At 42.5% G+C, this 19,707-nt stretch overlaps 1 protein-coding gene across 2 annotated transcripts; it reads right to left on the bottom strand.

Moving 5' to 3' along the window:
* Window positions 1-998: 998 nt before the first annotated feature.
* LOC311127227 (set1/Ash2 histone methyltransferase complex subunit ASH2-like) lies at window positions 999-18,147 on the bottom strand. 2 transcript variants are annotated; one of them, XM_084159022.1, is made up of 17 exons: window positions 18,066-18,147; window positions 16,932-16,998; window positions 16,695-16,840; window positions 16,417-16,505; window positions 16,192-16,286; window positions 15,902-15,997; window positions 13,087-13,182; window positions 12,936-13,011; window positions 12,690-12,707; window positions 10,899-11,001; window positions 7,324-7,541; window positions 3,956-4,123; window positions 3,663-3,856; window positions 3,442-3,534; window positions 3,152-3,250; window positions 2,897-2,956; window positions 999-1,398 (listed from the first exon to the last, which is right to left on the bottom strand). In XM_084159022.1, exons 1-17 carry the CDS (start codon window positions 18,122-18,124, stop codon window positions 1,291-1,293), a joined length of 1,785 nt encoding a protein of 594 aa, XP_084015148.1. In that variant the 5' UTR covers window positions 18,125-18,147; the 3' UTR covers window positions 999-1,290. The 2 variants fall into 2 exon arrangements, with proteins under 2 accessions (XP_084015148.1, XP_084015149.1); XM_084159023.1 differs by lacking the exon at window positions 12,690-12,707.
* Between the last annotated feature and the right edge of the window lie 1,560 nt (window positions 18,148-19,707).

Raw genomic sequence — 19,707 nt, 5'->3', positions numbered from 1 at the left:
AGGTTTCCATCCAAACTTTTTATGCACGTAAAGTACGTCGGATAAAAAATGTCACGTCAGGCCTGATGGAAACAGCAAATGTCTGTAAACTTGCCAAATATCGCCAAAACAAAATACATTAGACAAGGTGGGATCTTTTTGTGTCTGTTAAAATAATTATGAGAGAACTTGCGGTGGAAAAGCTTTTATGGGCAAATATTGATATAATAACCATCATATCGAAGTAAACTTGGAGTCACGCGATGACATGTTGTGTGGTCCTAATACAACGACTCGGAAGACATGCAGTTTATTAGGCTACAGATGAAATAAATAATGATGAACTTCACAGGGTGGTGAAAGTGCAAGGTGATGCGCTTAATGCTTCTTTCCAATAAATATTGAGGGTCTTATTCTGGTGACATGATTATCGAAGCATGCCATTTGACAAATAAAAAATAATCTCATGTAGACTGTACCCGCACTGTATCTGCGAGCTGCTGACTAGAGCGCACATGTCAATACCTGAGTGGGCACATTCGCTATGTAACGCAAATTGTTTTGTGACAAAACCATCAGTAGAGTTGAAAATGCTTCTTTTTTTTTTTCGGTACATGGGAATTGAACCGCAAAAGTTATTTTTATGTGTACTACTTCGTCACGCAAAGACTAATTCGCAACCAGTCAATTTGTTGGAAACACGTCTCTCGTGGGAAAATGCGCATATTTATGCTGATTTTAGAATATTTGCATGAAGATCTGTGGCCAATAGTATGGAAACCTAGTTTATGAGACCAGCTGGCAGGTAAATGAACAAAAACAGAATCTGTTCATATGCTTGAAGAAATAATATCTGTAACTAAGAATATCTGGGGTGTTTCACAAAAATGGATAATGAATTTGAAACTTGTCCATACATACAGTATATGATTGTACAGTGCTGGAACACCTAAACTGCTTCATTCACCAAAAAGAGTTGATAAGAAAAAGCAAGTTCACTGTCAACTGACACCAAAGTCTCCTTTTGATCACTCACATCTTGTTCAATAGAAGGGTGCAGTTTATTTAAGTTACATTTTACATTTACATTTTAGTAATTTAGCAGACGCTCTTATCCAGAGCGACTTACAATTAGTGAGTGCATACATTTTTCATACTGGCCCCCCGTGGGAATGACAATAATGTTTAAGGGACTCCACAAAGAGACCACAAAGTGTCGATGTTCAGGTCGACATCAACCCACCAATAAATGCTGGAATGGACTCCTCCATGCCTGTCCGAACACTCAACTGGCCGTCTGTGTGTGTGTGTTTATCCTTCCCAGGGCGGGCTACGTCGCCCGTCCACGTCTGTCTCTACATGATACAGCATGTCAGCCAGTGTGTGTTCGATCACCGCTCCCCAGCCCATATCACTCATCTGGAGACACAAACACACACCAATCAATCAAATCTACAACCTCAGTGACATCAAAACTACAAGCATCTCTATTGCTTGTCTAATAAAATAAAAATAAAGTATATGTACAGTGCCTTCAGGAAGTATTCATACCCCTTGACTTATTCCACGTGTTACAGCCTGAATTCAAAACTAATTCGTTTGATGTTTTTCTCTCACCCATCTACACTCAATACCCCATAATGACAAAGTGAAAACATGTTTTTAGAAATCTTTGCAAATTTATTTCAAATTAAATACATACATCTCATTTACATAAGTATTCACAGCCCTGAGTCAATACTTTGTAGAAACACCTTCGGCAGTGATTACAGCTGTAAGTCTTTCTGGGTAAGTCTAAGAGCTTTCCACACCTGGATTGTGCAACATTTGCCCATTATTATTTTCAAAATCCTTCAAGCTCTGTCAAATTGGTTGTTGGTCATTGCTAGAGAACCATTTTCAGGTCTTGCCATAGATTTAAGTAGATTTAAGTCAAAACTTACTCTACCACTCAGGAACATTCACTGTCTTCTTGGTAAGCAACACCAGTGTAGATTTGGCCTTGTGTTTTAGGTTACTGTCCTACTGAAAGGTGAAATCTCCTAAATGTCTGGTGGAAAGCAGACAACCAGGTTTTCCTTTAGGATTTTGCCTGTGCTTAGCTCCATTCCATTTATTTATTTCCTGAAAAACTCCCCAGTCCTTAACGATTACAAGCATACCCATAATATGATGCAGCCACCACTATGCTTGAAAATATGGAGAATGGTACTCAGTAATGTGTTGTATTGGATTTGCCCGAAGCATAACACTTTGTATTCAGGACAAAAAGTTCATTACTTTGCCACATTTTTTGCAGTATTACTTTAGTGAAATCCCCTCTGGCAAGTGAGTTAGGAAGGACGCCTGTATCTTTGTAGTGACGGTGTATTGATACACCATCCAAAGTATAATTAATAACTTCATCATGCTCAAAGGGCTATTCCGTGTCTATTTTAACCATTCTACCATTAGGTGCCCTTTGCGAGCATTGGAAAACTTCCCAGGTCTTTGTTGTTAAATCTGTGTTTGAAATTCACTGCCCGACTGAGGGACCTTCCAGATAATTGCATGTGTGAGGTACAGAGATGAGGTAGTCATTCAAAAATCATGTTAAACACTATTATTGCACATTGAGTGAGTCCATGCAATTTATTTTGCGACTTGTTATACACATGTTTACTCCTGAACTTTAGGCTTGCCATAACAAAGGCATTGAATAGTTATTGACTCAAGACATTTCAGCTTTTCATTTTAAATTAATTTGTAAAAGTTTAGAAAAACATAATTTCACTTTAACACTATGGGGTATTGTGTGTAGGCAAGTGACAAAAAAATCTCTATTTAAACCATTTAAAATTCAGGCAGTAACAAATAAAAATGGAAAAAGTCAAGGACTTTCTGAACGCACTGTATATGTGTGTGTGTGTGTACTCACTGGCTGGTACTTGATGTCTTTTGGAGGGTGTTTGAAAAGTGGTCCAAAGTTAACCGAAACCTGGGTGAAAAGAGGGATAATCATCACAACGTGATTAAAAAGGATTGGGCATCCTTGGAGTAGATACTGCTATATATCACAGCACAATAAACCTCTGGGGCATTGTATTACTTACGGTGCTGTGGAGGGAGATGGACGGAAAATATAACCCTTCAAACAGACACACACACACACAAACACACACACACTACTAACCGTGCAGCCCCGGTAAAGAGAGATGGCAGGGAAGTAGAGCCCCTCAAACAGATTTTCATAGGCCAGACCCAGGTTCACACCATTCTTATAGAACAGCATCTGGAGAGGAGGGGAGAACAAAGGTATCAACAAATGGAAATGCCAATCCTATATCTATTATGTCAACAACATGTATGATAAGGACAACCAATAGGAATCATAAGAAATTGGCAGTGCATTCTGAGATAATCCCCATTGCTTTAAATGTGAATGTCTGATCTATTGGTTGTAGTTCTATGCTGGAGCATCACCCTGCTGGGGGTAACAGTCTTCAGGCTCTTCTCTGCCTTGTCCACATAGTCCTTCTCCTCAAAGTACAGGTAACTCTTAAACTTAATCAGCGCCTAAGAGAACACACAGGGATGAGAGGTCAAGTCTCATAACTACAACAGAGAGTGGATGCCTGCTACTTCCTATTCTCAGTTACACATTAATCAACACTAGTATTTGAAAAATATATTAGAAAAAGTACCTTGTCCTTGTAAGTGTCCGGCAGTGCCTTTGCAGTCTCAGTGCCGTCTGGTAGTTCTATGAAGAAGCCCAGAGTGTCTCCCTGTCCGTAGCCTGAGGAGTAGTGTTTCCCTACAGACTGGTGGAAACGTGTCCCCTTCTTACTGCGCCATGAGTAGCTGAACTTATCATAGCCCAGAGGGGCCTGCAGGTTACCTACAACACACACACACAAGTTATTACATATGCTGTCTCCATGTGTGTATGGTCGTTTGCTTATGCGCGTGTGTGTGTGTGCACTTGCGTGGTACTAACCTAGAGGCTGAGACCAGCCCAGTCTGGCTGCGGTGTCCGGGGGCATCTCATCGATGGAGACCTCAAAGTACCATGATCCTTTCCTGACACCATGGGAGGCTCTGACCATGGAGTAACCCTTCTCCCCTGTCACTGTCAGACGGTCATCTGAGATCTTCAGCTGGGGGGCTGCAGACATACAGTACCAGTCAAAAGTTTGGACACACCTACATTCAAGGGTTTTTCTTTATTTTTACTATTTTCTACATTGTAGAATAATAGTGAAGACATCAAAACTATTAAAAGAACACATATGGAATCATGTAGTAACCAAAAAAGTGTTAAACAAATCAAAATATATTTTAGTCTTCAAAGTAGCCACCTTGATGACAGCTTTGCACACTCTTGACATTCTCTCAACCAGCTTCACCTGGAATGCTTTTCCAGTCTTGAAGGAGTTCCCACATATGCTGTGCACTTGTTAGCTGCTTTTCCTTCACTCTGTGGTTCAACTCATCCCAAACCATCTCAATTGGGTTGAGGTCGGGTGATTGTGGAGGCCAGGTCATCTGATGCAGCACTCCATCACTCTCCTTCTTGGTCAAATAGCCCTTACACAGCCTGGAGGTGTGTTGGGTCATTGTCCTGTTGAAAAACAAATGATAGTCCCACTAAGCCCAAACGAGATGGGATGGCGTATCACTGCAGAATGCTGTGGTAGCCATGCTAGTTAAGTGTGCCTTGAATCTAAATAGATCACAGACAGTGTCACCAGCAAAGCACCCCCACACCATCACACCTCCTCCACCATGCTTCACGGTGGGAACCACATATGCGGAGATCATCCGTTCACCTACTCTGCGTCTCACAAAGACACGGAACCAAAAATCTCAAATTGGACTCATCAGACCAAAAGGACAGATTTCCACCGGTCTAATGTCCATTGCGCGTGTTTCTTGGCAGCAATTTGACCATGAAGGCCTGATTCACAGTCTCCTCTGAACAGTTGATGTTGAGATGTGTTTGTTACTTGAACTCTGTGAAGGATTTATTTGGACTGCAATCCAAGGTGCAGTTAACTCTAATGAACTTATCCCCTGCAGCAGAGGTAACTCTGGGTCTTCCTTTCCTGTGGCGGTCCTCATGAGAGCCAGTTTCATCACAGCGCTTGATGGTTTTTGAGACTGCACTTGAAAAACCTTTCAAAGTTCTTGAAATGTTCCATATTGACTGACCTTCATATCTTAAAGTAATGATGGTCTGTCGTTTCTCTTTGCTTAATTGAGCTGTTCTTGCCATAATATGGAGTTCTGTATACCCCCCTACCTTGTCACAACGCAACTGATTGACTCAAACGCATTAAGGAAAGAAATTCCACAGATTAATTTTTAATAAGGCCCACCTGTTAATTGAAATGCATTCCAGGTGACTACCTCATGAAGCTGGTTGAGAGAATGCCAAGAGTGTGCAAAGCTGTCATCAAGGTGGCTACTTTGAAGAATCTCAAATATAAAATAGATTTTGATTTGTTTAACACTTTTTTGGTTAATACATGATTCCATACAGTGGGGAAAAAAGTATTTAGTCAGCCACCAATTGTGCAAGTTCTCCCACTTAAAAAGATGAGAGAGGCCTGTAATTTTCATCATAGGTACACGTCAACTATGACAGACAAAATGAGGGAAAAAAATCCAGAAAATCACATTGTAGGATTTTTAATGAATTTATTTGCAAATTATGGTGGAAAATAAGTATTTGGTCAATAACAAATGTTTCTCAATACTTTGTTATATACCCTTTGTTGGCAATGACACAGGTCAAACGTTTTCTGTAAGTCTTCACAAGGTTTTCACACACTGTTGCTGGTATTTTGGCCCATTCCTCCATGCAGATCTCCTCTAGAGCAGTGATGTTTTGGGGCTGTCGCTGGGCAACATGGACTTTCAACTCCCTCCAAAGATTTTCTATGGGGTTGAGATCTGGAGACTGGCTAGGCCACTCCAGGACCTTGAAATGCTTCTTACGAAGCCATTCCTTTGTTGCCCGGGCGGTGTGTTTGGGATCATTGTCATGCTGAAAGACCCAGCCAGGTTTCATCTTCATGGAAGGAGGTTTTCACTCAAAATCTCACGATACATGGCCCCATTCATTCTTTCCTTTACACGGATCAGTCGTCCTGGTCCCTTTGCTGAAAAACAGCCCCAAAGCATGATGTTTCCACCCCCATGCTTCACAGTAGGTATGGTGTTCTTTGGATGGATAGCATTCTTTGTCCTCCAAACACGACGAGTTGAGTTTTTACCAAAAAGTTATATTTTGGTTTCATCTGACCATATGACATTCTCCCAATCCTCTTCTGGATCATCCAAATGCACTCTAGCAAACTTCAGACGGGCCTGGACATGTACTGGCTTAAGCAGGGGGACACGTCTGGCACTGCAGGATTTGAGTCCCTGGCGGCGTAGTGTGTTACTGATGGTAGGCTTTGTTACTTTGGTCCCAGCTCTCTGCAGGTCATTCACTAGGTCCCCCCGTGTGGTTCTGGGATTTTTGCTCACCGTTCTTGTGATCATTTTGACCCCACGGGGTGAGATCTTGCGTGGAGCCCCAGATCGAGGGAGATTATCAGTGGTCTTGTATGTCTTCCATTTCTTAATAATTGCTCCCACAGTTGATTTCTTCAAACCAAGCTGCTTACCTATTGCAGATTCAGTCTTCGCAGCCTGGTGCAGGTCTACAATTTTGTTTCTGGTGTCCTTTGACAGCTCTTTGGTCTTGGCCATAGTGGAGTTTGGAGTGTGACTGTTTGAGGTTGTGGACAGGTGTCTTTTATACTGATAACAAGTTCAAACAGGTGCCATTAATACAGGTAACGAGTGGAGGACAGAGGAGCCTCTTAAAGAAGAAGTTACAGGTCTGTGAGAGCCAGAAATCTTGCTTGTTTGTAGGTGAACAAATACTTATTTTCCACCATAATTTGCAAATAAATTCATTAAAAATCCTACAATGTGATTTTCAGGATTTTTTTCTCTCAATTTGTCTGTCATAGTTGACGTGTACCTATGATGAAAATTACAGGCCTCTCATCTTTTTAAGTGGGAGAACTTGCACAATTGGTGGCTGACTAAATCTTTTTTTTCCCCACTGTATGTGTTATTCTACAATGTAGGAAATAGTACAAATAAAGAAAAACCCTGGAATGAGTAGGTGTATCCAAACTTTTGACTGGTACTGTATATATATATACACACACACACACACACACACACACACGCACGCACGCACACAGACAGAATTCTGAGAGAATGTGATATTCAACATTACTGGGTAAAGCTAAACATGAGAAGCCCATCTCCACTACACTACAGTAGGATTTCCTGTGTGTGTACCTCTGTCGTGCAGGGCTAGCAGTACTCTCTCGTAGAGACAGGCTCTGTAGAGGTCTCCAGGGATGGGTTTCCCAGCCCAGCAGTCCAGCTCCAGTTTCTCTGGGTCGGGGGCGTGAGGGTCCGGCTCTGCTAGGATGTAGCGGTAGCCATCTTTGTTGAAGGGGTGCTCCAGGGGGTAGCCATGGGGAGGAAGACGCTGGGCCGAGAACAGAGGGTCACTACAGAGGGAGAGAAAGGAAAATGGGAGAAACAGACTCCATGAGGGTGGTATGAGGGCCCGACGTCCACAGGTGGGGGTTGTGCTTACAGCCCAACACCGTGCAGGACGTTTGGCATTTGCCAGAGAACACCAAGATTGGCAAATTCGCCACTGTCGCCATGTGCTCTTCACAGATGAAAGCAGGTTCACACTGAGCACATGTGACAGACGTGACAGAGTCTGGAGACGCCGTGGAGAACGTTCTGCTGCCTGCAACATCCTCCAGCATGACCGGTTTGGCGGTGGGTCAGTCATGGTGTGGGGTGGCATTTCTTTGGGGGGCCGCACAGCCCTCCATGTGCTCGCCAGAGGTAGCCTGACTGCCATTAGGTACCGAGATGAGATCCTCAGACCCCTTGTGAGACTAAATGCTGGTGCGGTTGGCCCTGGGTTCCTCCTAATGCAAGACAATGCTAGACCTCATGTGGCTGGAGACCTGCCCGTTCCCCAGACCTGAATCCAATTGAGCATATCTGGGACATCATGTCTCGCTCCATCCACCAACGCCACGTTGCACCACAGACTGTCCAGGAGTTGGCGGATGCTTTAGTCCAGGTCTGGGAGGAGATCCCTCAGGAGACCATCCGCCACCTCATCAGGAGCATGCCCAGGCGTTGTAGGGAGGTCATACAGGCACGTGGAGGCCACACACACTACTGAGCCTCATGTTGACTTGTTTTAAGGACATTACATCAACGTTGGATCAGCCTGTAGTGTGGTTTTCCACTTTAATTTTGAGGGTGACTCCAAATCCAGACCTCCATGGGTTGATACATTTGATTTCCATTGATAATTTTTGTGTGATTTTGTTGTCAGCACATTCAACTATGTAAAGAAAAAAGTATTTAATAAGATGATTTCATTCATTCAGATCTAGGATGTGTTATTTTAGTGTTCCCTTTCTTTTTTTGAGCAGTGTATATTGCTCTTGAAAAATAAGAGACCACTGCAAAATTATCCGTTTCTCTGGTTTTACTATTTATAGGTATGTTTTTGGGTAAAAATAACATTTTTGTTTTATTCTATAAACTACTGACAACATTTCTCCCAAATTCCAAATAAAAATATTGTCATTTAGAGCATTTATTTGCAGAAAATGACAACTGGTCAAAATAACAAAAAAGATGCAGTGTTGTCAGACCTCGAATAATGCAAAGAAAATAAATTCATGTTCATTTTTAAACAACGCAATACTAATGTTTTAACTTAGGAAGTGTTCAGAAATCAATAACCCTGATTTTCAATCACAGCTTTCATGCGTCTTGGCATGTTCTCCACCAGTCTTTCACATTGATGTTGGGTGACTTTATGCCACTCCTGGCGCAAAAATTCAATTCAGTGGTTTTTATACTTTTCCTCGTTAAATAAGATTTGGTTCAGGTGATCACCTAATCAGTACCTAATTCTGTAGAATGAGGTGTGCCTGTGTTGGAATTCAACAGACACTGGAATGGATTGGCTGTCATACATGTAGAGATGCTGATTTAAGAAACATTTGCAGTGGTCTATTAATTTTTTCCAGAGATGTATATACAGTTGAAGTCAGAAGTTTACGTACACTTAGGTTGGAGTCATTAAAACTTGTTTTTCAACCACTCCACAAATTTCTTGTTAACAAACTATAGTTTTGGCAAGTCGGTTAGGACATCTACTTTGTGCATGACACGTATTTTTTCCAACAATTGTTTACAGACAGATTATTTCACTTATAATTCACTGTATCACAATTCTAGTGGGTCAGAAGTTTACATACACTAAGTTGACTGTGCCTTTAAACAGTTTGGAAAATTCCAGAAAATGATGTCATGGCTTTAGAAGCTTCTGATAAATGATGTCAATTAGCCTGAGTCAATTGGAAGTGTACCTGTGGATGTATTTCAAGGCCTACCTTTAAACTCAGTGCCTCTTTGCTTGACATCATAGGAAAATCAAAAGAAATCAGGCAAGACCTCAGAAATGTTTTTGTAGACTTCCACAAGTCTGGTTCATCATTGGGAGCAATTTCCAAACGCCTGAAGGTACCACGTTCATCTGTACAAACAATAGTCTTCAAGTATAAATACCATGGGACCACGCAGCCGTCATACCACTCAGGAAGGAGACGCGTTCTGTCTCCTAGAGATGAACGTACTTTGGTGCGAAAAGCGCAAATCAATCCCAGAACAACAGCAAAGGACCTTGTGAAGATGCTGGAGGAAACAGGTACAAAAGTATCTATATCCACAGTAAAACAAGTCCTATATCGACATAACCTGAAAGGCCGCTCAGCAAGGAAGAAGCCACTGCTCCAAAACCGCAATAAAAAAAGCCAGACTACGGTTTGCAACTGCACATGGGGACAAAGATCGTACTTTTTGGAGAAATGTCCTCTGGTCTGATGAAACAAAAATAGAACTGTTTGGCCATAATGACCATCGTTATGCTTGGAGGAAAAAGGGGGTTGCTTGCAAGCCGAAGAACACCATCCCAACCATGAAGCACAGGGGTGGCAGCATCATGCTGTGGGGGTGATTTGCTGCAGGAGGGACTGGTGCACTTCACAAAATAGATAGCATCATGAGGAAGGAAAATTATGTGGATATATTGAAGCAACATCTCAAGACATCAGTCAGGAAGTTAAAGCTTGGTCGTAAATGGGTCTTCCAAATGGACAATGACCCCAAGCATACTTCCAAAGTTGTGGCAAAATAGCTTAAGGACAACAAAGTCAAGGTATTGGAGTGGCCATCACAAAGCCCTGACCTCAATCCTATAGAACATTTGTGGGCAGAACTGAAAAAGCGTGTGCGAGCAAGGAGGCCTACAAACCTGACTCAGTTACACCAGCTCTGTCAGGAGGAATGGGCTAAAACTCACCCAACTTATTGTGGGAAGCTTGTGGAAGGCTACCCGAAACATTTGACCCAAGTTAAACAATTTAAAGGCAATGCTACCAAATACTAATTGAGTGTATGTAAACTTCTGACCCACTGGGAATGTGATGAAAGAAATAAAAGCAGAAAATAAATCACTCTACTATTATTTCACATTCTTAAAATAAAGTGGTGATCCTAACTGACCTAAGACAGGGAATTTTTACTAGGATTAAATGTCAGGAATTGTGAAAAACTGAGTTTAAATGTATTTGGCTAAGGTGTATGTAAACTTCCGACTTCAACTGTATATATAGGGTATAATGTGTATATTTACGTTGTATATACAGGGCGCATTTGTAAAAGAGACCTAGGTCTCAATATGTCTTCCCTGTTAAAATAAAGGTGAAAAAAGTTCTCAGACCTATAAGAACACTAAGGACATGTTTTAATCTGTGTTGTACCTGCGTGTTCTCTTAGCTGCTCCGGCTGTGGCTCCCTCCTGTTGCTGCTGCTGCTGCTTACGCTTGGCTCCTCTACCTTTACCTGGGCCAGGGGCCAGACCACCTTCACACAACACACACACAGGTTACACTATAGAACACACACACTTTCAGCACTATCAAAAAGTCACCTAAGAGGTACAAGCGTGAATTGAGCAGGGAGGGACACCACATAAACTCAGCAAAAAAAGAAACGTCCTCTCACTGTCAACTGCGTTAATTTTCAGCAATCTTAACATGTGTAAATATTTGTATGAACATAACAAGATTCAACAACTGAGACATAAACTGAACAAGTTCCACAGACATGTGACTAACAGCAATTGAATAATGTGTCCCTGAACAAAGTGGGGGTCAAAATCAAAAGTAACAGTCAGTATCTGGTGTGGCCACCAGCTGCATTAAGTACTGCAGTGCATCTCCTCCTCATGGACTGCACCAGATTTGCCAGTTCTTGCTGTGAGATGTTATCCCACTCTCCCACCAAGTCACCTGCAAGTTCCCTGACATTTCTGGGAGGAATGGCCCTAGCCCTCACCCTCCGATCCAACAGGTCCCAGACGTGCTCAATGAGATTGAGATCCGGGCTCTTCACATTGTAATGCTGGAGGGTCATGTCAGGATGAGCCCGCAGGAAGGGTACCACATGAGGGAGGAGGATGTCTTCCCTGTAACGCACAGCGTTGAGATTGCCTGCTATGACAACAAGCTCAGTCCGATGATGCTGTGACACACCGCCCTAGACCATGACGGACCCTCCACCTCTGTCCCGCAGGTGTGATTTTCGGATGTACCGATCCTGTGTAGGTGTTGTTACACGTGGTCTGCCACTGCGAGGACGATCAGCTGTCCGTCCTGTCTCCCTGTAGCGCTGTCTTAGGCGTCTCACAGTATGGACATTGCAATTTATTGCCCTGGCCACATCTGCAGTCCTCATGCATCCTTGCAGCATGCCTAAGGCACATTCACGCAGATGAGCGGGGACCCTGAGCATCTTTCTTTTTGTGTTTTTCAGAGTCAGTAGAAAGGCCTCTTTAGTGTTCTATGTTTTCATAACTGTGACCTTAATTGCCTACCGTCTGTAAACTGTTAGTGTTTTGACGACCGTACCACAGGTGCATGTTCATTAATTGTTTATGGTTCATTGAACAAGCATGGGAAACAGTGTTTAAACCCTTTACAATGAAGATCTGTGAAGTTATTTTGAGTTTTACGAATTATCTTTGAAAGACAGGGTGCTGAAAAAGGGACGTTTCTTTTTTTGCTGAGTTTATTAAGAAGTGCAGACACACAGAGGAAGCAAAGGGATTAATTCACACCATAGCTGTGTCCCAACTTTAACAGCCTCCTTCTGTCTTTCCTATACCACTCACCACTGGGCAAGAAAAGGAAGGAAGAGGCTGTTCCAGAGTATTGGGATGAAGCCCGTGAACTCAGGAGCAGAAAGCCAAAGGAAATTACGTCATTCAATCAGTCCACCAATCAAAAGCCAGATCAAAAGGGAAAACGCTTCAGGGCACCAACATAAGCGGAGAGCAGGTGAGGGATGGGGTTACGATTGGAGCAGGGTGGTTGCCTGAATATCCTGATCAAAGGTCAGACTGCATTTTGCCCCTAAATTGTTTGGGTAAGGAATGGGGGAGTTTAAGCTGATCCTTGATCTGTGCCTATGGGCAAATTCTACCTGGAGAGTTATGATTGCACGAAACACAGGGCTCAGAGGCAGATACCAAAACACCACATCATATTCACCTGAGAAAGAAGGTCCACCTGGAACGCAGCACAGCATGTATATAGCATTTATAACATGAGAACGTCTTCTGTGTGGCATTATGCTCTACTGTGACACATTGATAACTAATTCCATGAAAAACAGTATGTGTGTGAGTGTGACGTGTTGTGTGTTTAGTGAGAATTTGTGTTGATGTGTGACAGTGTGTGTTGGTGTGTTTTGAGAGAGTGTGTGTTTAAGAGTGTGTTGGTGTGTTTAGCACTTACCGTTGAGCCCTCCAGGAGTGGGAGCAGCGGTGGTCTGTTTCTGGTTGTCGTAAGACGGTCCAATGCTGCCCAAATCCTGAGATGAAAAAAAATCAACCAACTGTCAGCATCACTGTGTATGTGTGTGTGTTTGTCTGCTGTGTTTTCCTACCTGGTCCAGCAGGCCAAACTTGGGGTAGTCCTCCTCTGGGTCCTTACTGCCTGGGTCTGGCTGCTCCTTCACCAGGAACACATCCCGCTCTTTACTCTGAAAGACAGAGAAGTCAAGTAAAGACATTATCTGTTTCTAAGAGAAAGTCCAGGTACTTTTTCAACGGTGTAACAGTGAAGATCTATGGTGATAGGTGGGATGGGCTGAGAGCGGCTGAGGGGTGGGATTAAAGAGCTTATGTTTGGTAATGTATTATTGTTATATGACTCCTTTATATAAAAGTACCATGTATGTAAAATGTATGTACACTACCGGTCAAAAGTTTTAGAACACCTACTCATTCAAGGGTTTTTCTATATTTTTACTATTTTCTACATTGTAGAATAATAGTGAAGACATCAAAACTATGAAATAACTCATACAGTGGGGAGAACAAGTATTTGATACACTGACGATCTTGCAGGTTTTCCTACTTACAAAGCATGTAGAGGTCTGTAATGTTTATCATAGGTACACTTCAACTGTGAGAGACGGAATCTAAAACAAAATCCTGAAAATCACATTGTATGATTTTTAAGTAATTAATTTGCATTTTATTGCATGACATAAGTATTTGATCACCTACCAACCAGTAAGAATTCCGGCTCTCACAGACCTGTTAGTTTTTCTTTAAGAAGCCCTCCTGTTCTCCACTCATTACCTGTATTAAATGCACCAGTTTGAACTCGCTACCTGTATAAAAGACACCTGTCCACACACTCAATCAAACAGACTCCAACCTCTCCACAATGGCCAAGACCAGAGAGCTGTGTAAGGACATCAGGGATAAAATTGTAGACCTGCACAAGGCTGGGATGGGCTACAGGACAATAGGCAAGCAGCTTGGTGAGAAGGCAACAACTGTTGGCACAATTATTAGAAAAAGGAAGAAGTTCAAGATGACGGTCAATCACCCTCGGTCTGGGGCTCCATGCAAGATCTCACCTCGTGGGGCATCAATGATCATGAGGAAGGTGAGGGATCAGCCCAGAACTACACGGCAGGACCTGGTCAATGACCTGAAGAGAACTGAGACCACAGTCTCAAAGAAAACCATTAGTAACACACTACGCCGTCATGGATTAAAATCCTGCAGCGCACGCAAGGTCCCCCTGCTCAAGCCAGTGCATGTCCAGGCCCGTCTGAAGTTTGCCAATGACCATCTGGATGATCCAGAGGAGGAATGGGAGAAGGTCATGTGGTCTGATGAGACAAAAATAGAGCTTTTTGGTCTAAACTCCACTCGCTGTGTTTGGAGGAAGAAAAAGGATGAGTACAACCCCAAGAACACCATCCCAACCGTGAAGCATGGAGGTGGAAACATCATTCTTTGGGGATGCTTTTCTGCAAAAGGGACAGGACAACTGCACCGTATTGAGGGGAGGATGGATGGGGCCATGTATCGCGAGATCTTGGCTAACAACCTCCTTCCCTCAGTAAGAGCATTGAAGATGGGTTGTGGCTGGGTCTTCCAGCATGACAACGACCCGAAACACACAGCCAGGGCAACTAAGGAGTGGCTCCGTAAGAAGCATCTCAAGGTCCTGGAGTGGCCTAGCCAGTCTCCAGACCTGAACCCAATAGAACATCTTTGGAGGGAGCTGAAAGTCTGTATTGCCCAGCGACAGCCCCGAAACCTGAAGGATCTGGAGAAGGTCTGTATGGAGGAGTGGGCCAAAATCCCTGCTGCAGTGTGTGCAAACCTGGTCAAGACCTACAGGAAACGTATGATCTCTGAAATTGCAAACAATGGTTTCTGTACCAAATATTAAGTTCTGCTTTTCTGATGTATCAAAAACTTATGTCATGCAATAAAATGCTAATTAATTACTTAAAAATCATACAATGTGATTTTCAGGATTTTTGTTTTAGATTCCGTCTCTCACAGTTGAAGTGTACCTATGATAAACATTACAGACCTCTACATGCTTTGTAAGTAGGAAAACCTGCAAGATCGTCAGTGTATCAAATACTTGTTCTCCCCACTGTATGTAATCATGTAGTAACCAAAGAAGTGTTAAACAAATCAAAATATATTTTAAATATAACATCCATTCACCCACACCGCGTCTCACAAGGACACGGCGGTTGGAACCAAAAATCTCCAGACCAAAGGACAAATTTCCACCGGTCTAATGTCCATTGCTCGTGTTTCTTGGCCAAAGCAAGTCTCTTCTTCTTATTGGTGTTCTTGAAATGTTCCGTATTGACTGACCTTCATGTCTTAATGATGGACTGTCGTTTCTCTTTGCTTATTTGAGCTGTTCTTGCCATAATATGGACTTGGTCTTTTACCAAATAGGGCTATCTTCTGTATACCCCCCTACCTTGTCACAACACAACTGATTGGCTAAGAAGGAAAGAAGAAAATAAATTCCACAAATTAACTTTTAAGAAGGCACACCTGTTAATTGAAATGCATTCCAGGTGACCACCTCATGAAGCTGGTTGCGAGAATGCCAAGAGTGTGCAAAGCTGTCATCAAGGCAAAGGGTGGCTATTTGAAGAATCTCAAATATAAAATAGATTGATTTGTTTAACACTTTTTTGGTTAATACATGATTCCATGTGTTATTTCATAGTATTGATGTCTTCACTATTATTCTACAATGTAGAAAATAGTAAAAAAAATAAAGAAAAACTCTTGAATGAGTAGGTGTTCTAAAACTTTTGACCGGTAGTATATATATATATATTTTGTTTAAACAGTGACGGTTTAGTGTGATGTGTGTAGTTTGGTGCATCTGTGCAAGTCAGTGGTTGCTCTTATACTCACCATGGTCTTGACTAGGTTGTTGGGCCAGGTAAGTTTTCCAGGTCTCTGTCGGGTGGTCATACACTCCCAGTACTTATCAATGAATGGGATGATGTCCTGCAAGGAGAGAGAGAGTGTACTGGAAAATATGACATTAACATATCCAGTGTTTTAAGCAAATGAAAAACATACGCAAAAGATGTGTAATATCTTGACATGACATATAAAATCAAGCATTTCCAAAGATCACATATTCGCTTCTCAATGTGTATTACTGTGGGTTCTATGTTGGGACTGTTGAGGGGACTGACCTTGTCTTTGGAGAACATAGTCTTGGGGTGTTCCTCCTGAGTCCTGGAACTCCATGTGAGGTTGGCCAGAGCAGTCAGACACATCTCCTTCAGGTCTGGAACACACAGCATCACTCAATCAGTACATCACTAAATAACAGACCATCAGTAATCACCAAACACACACACACACACACACACACACACACACACACAGAAGTGTATCAGCTGAATGAGAACACCTACTGGCTTGTTTCCGGAGGAAGTAGGTGTTGCCGCTGTGATGACACACGTTACAATGGAACACATAGTTGGTCATGAAAGGCAGACACGTCCTGGAGAGAGCGGGAGAAAGACTAATCAAAGACCTTGATCCTGAACATTTTAAATTTAAACCAGTAGCTACCTGGTTATTCGAGCTCAAGGGGTCTAATTCAAGGTCTAACAAGCTTAGTCTTGGAATCAGTTAGCCAAAGGCCTCTATGGTAAGAGATAGATTGAGTTACTAAGTGAGTCAGACGTACGCGGTGTCGATACTGAAGGTGTCGGCAGTGAACCACTTCATACAGAGAGCACACTGCAGCTCCACCTCTCCCTGGTGCCTGCCGCTCTCCTCATCCCCAGAACCTGTCTGGGTGTCAGCCGCCTCCAAACCCTCACTACCCGGATCCTGAGGAGGGGAACACAGGAAAAAGGGTTAGTTACTGCTACTGTCTGTGAAAAGAGATATCCAGATAACTGCTGTATTAGAGGTGTGGTACCATGGCCTCTTTGCCATTCGATGACTCAGTCTCCAGGTTGCCTGTCAGGTCCCCAAATCCAGCATCACTGAAAGTAAACAAAGATATGACGACATGAACATTAGCTGGTTAGCTACACGCTATGGTCACAGCTGGGATAACTGATCAGCCATTAACCTTTATATTCTTATATTTAAGACTAGCTGTGGACCATGCGCATGCGTCGATTGGGCACTAACATGGACCAGAGCTAGTCTGGCGGTAAACAAAGTGCTCAAAAGTAATTTACTTCGTATTTTGGATAATTTACCGTTTAAGTACACAGAGAAAAGTTTGTCAGCACTCAAGGGAGATTTTTCCTTTTGTAAGTAATAATATTAATGGAGAAAGATGTGTGGCGTTGAATAAGGTTCAGCCTTTAAAGGCGCAATCAGCTGTTGTTACATCCATTTTTGGACTTATAACTTGATGTTTCTAGAATTTAACTTATAAATGCCTCATGAGCTTAGTTCAACTGTCGTACTCCTTCAGAAATCTAAAATATACGCTTTTTTACTTCAATGTTTGTAGACAAAGTAAATGTAAACAAACACTATATAGCATCAAAACATGGGTACAACTATACTCTTGATATCATGGAGGGTCCTTGCATCCATAGTTCGGTCTATGAATTTGAGTGGTTACATTTCTTCAGCCGCATCCCTCAGCTTTTTACCTAACAGGGGCGGGTACGGTTGCTTTGTTATTGTTTCTACTGTTGAACTCAGCATCCATTCGCAAACCGCACGTAACGCCCCGGACCAGAGCTAACTAGGTAGCTATTTTCCCTTGGTTTGCTAGCTAGGTTCTGCAGGATTCATGCTTGGGATTTATTTAGAAGCAGATATTGGTCAAGGAAATCAGCCTGTGCTTTGATGCTTTAGCTAGTTGATCGCTAGTTAGCTTACAAGTTGGAAAGGCATTTGAATGAAACAGTTAGCTTGCTAACAAGCTAACGACGTTACCTTCAGTTGGCTAACGTCAGCGGGCTGGCTTGTTGAGGGTAAGCTAGCTAGCTGTAATTGCAATATTTATGAATATTTAGCTGGTTGTCTACCACCAAACATATATTATAAACAAAAACCCTGGTATTTCACCGTTTTAACAGAGACTTACCCGTCTCCGGTCTCTGGTTCAACAACAGAAACACTGCACGCTTCTCCTTCCGACGCCATGTTTCAAATCAATAAAATATGACATCTCGCGAGACGTTTTGGTGTAAGGTGACGCTAGACACAGTTTCAGCTTTTCGGATGTAAGCGTTGTACATGTGTTGGGGTAGGGGAAATATGATCCTAGATCAGTGACAATTACATGTAAACTTCTGTGAAGTTGACTTGAAGTTGTGTCACGCTGCTGGGATGGTATATCCTAAGTGGGATCCTTGGGACGTCCCTACACTAAACCCGAACCTTAACCCTTATACCCTTAACCCTTAACCAATTTTAATTATAACTGGGATGACGTCAGAGTTGGACGTCTCAAGGATCCCACTTATACTTTTCCCTGCTAGGATGGTCCTTATTAATAAATAACCAACACTATTGCATTATTGTAGAACATGTTTTTTTAGTCAAAATCTGCATCTATAAATGAAACAGCTATTTTTTGTTTGAACACATATAGGCTTACATTTATGACCACAGACAATCTGTCTCCTAATGTGTGGTTAAACATGTCTATAACACCTCTATTACCACCATCAATGCTGTAACACAATTCAGATATTTATGGGTAGTTTCCTCCATTCTGAGCCTGAGGACAGCAGAGGTACACAGGGCACCATTATACCACATAGGCGTGTGGCTAAAAGTGTGGCAGAAAGATAGACCATAAAGGAATCCTACTGCTGTGGAATGCTAAGAGCTCCCCCGAGTATGGTTAGAAGTGCTTTTAACTGTTGTTAAGGAAATTATATAGTTAAAGGTTCTCCTTCTTCTTTCTCTCTCTCGTAGTGGAGCCCATCTGTGAGGTAGTGTGGTGAGAGGCGGGGTCGAGGGGGCTAAGGAGGAGAGGGGTGAGGAGTAGTGAGGGGGTAATTCGGAATTGAATGGGGTACCCCCTGTATGCCCATTCAATTCTCAATTACACCATGACCGTCAGGACACATACATTTCCCTAAAGAAGAGGGATGCGGGTGGATACTAGTTGATTATTTCACCATAGCCTAGACCCTTCTATTGGTATAGTTAATAATATCTAACCACAATGCTTGATGTCTATTCTGACACAATGTTGATGGATGAATGAAACCTTTATTTACGCTTATGGAGACAAAGGATAGACCTGGGCCTGGCTAAAGTTAAAATGTTCACTGTTTAATCTAGAGAATCGCTCCCTCTTCTACTGTGTTCTTCCCGCGCTCCTCACCCCCCTCTCATTTTACATTTACATTTTAGTCATTTAGCAGACGCTCTTAACCAGAGCGACTTACAGTTAGTGAGTGCATACATTTTCATACTGGCCCCCAGTGGGAAATGAACCCACAACCCTGGCGTTGCAAGCGCCATGCGCTACCAACTGAGCTACAGGGGACTCTCCTCTTCCTCACCTCCTCTCACCGCTCAGTCAGATTCTGATACAAGTTTTATTTAATTTTTAACGATATGGAAGGTCAATAAAAAATGCAAGGGAAATACATTACATTTTAAGTCAAGAATATAGAATAAAGATCAGAACAATTTGATGCACTAGTCCTTAAGACTCTTTCTTCGACCCTGGACAAGCCAGTGAGTGCTTGGTGTGGGTTGAGAAGTGT

The sequence above is a fragment of the Coregonus lavaretus genome (assembly GCF_964263955.1).
Source record: "Coregonus lavaretus genome assembly, chromosome: 4".
Lineage (NCBI taxonomy): Eukaryota > Metazoa > Chordata > Actinopteri > Salmoniformes > Salmonidae > Coregonus > Coregonus lavaretus.
This window is presented reverse-complemented; position numbering and strand designations above follow the sequence as displayed.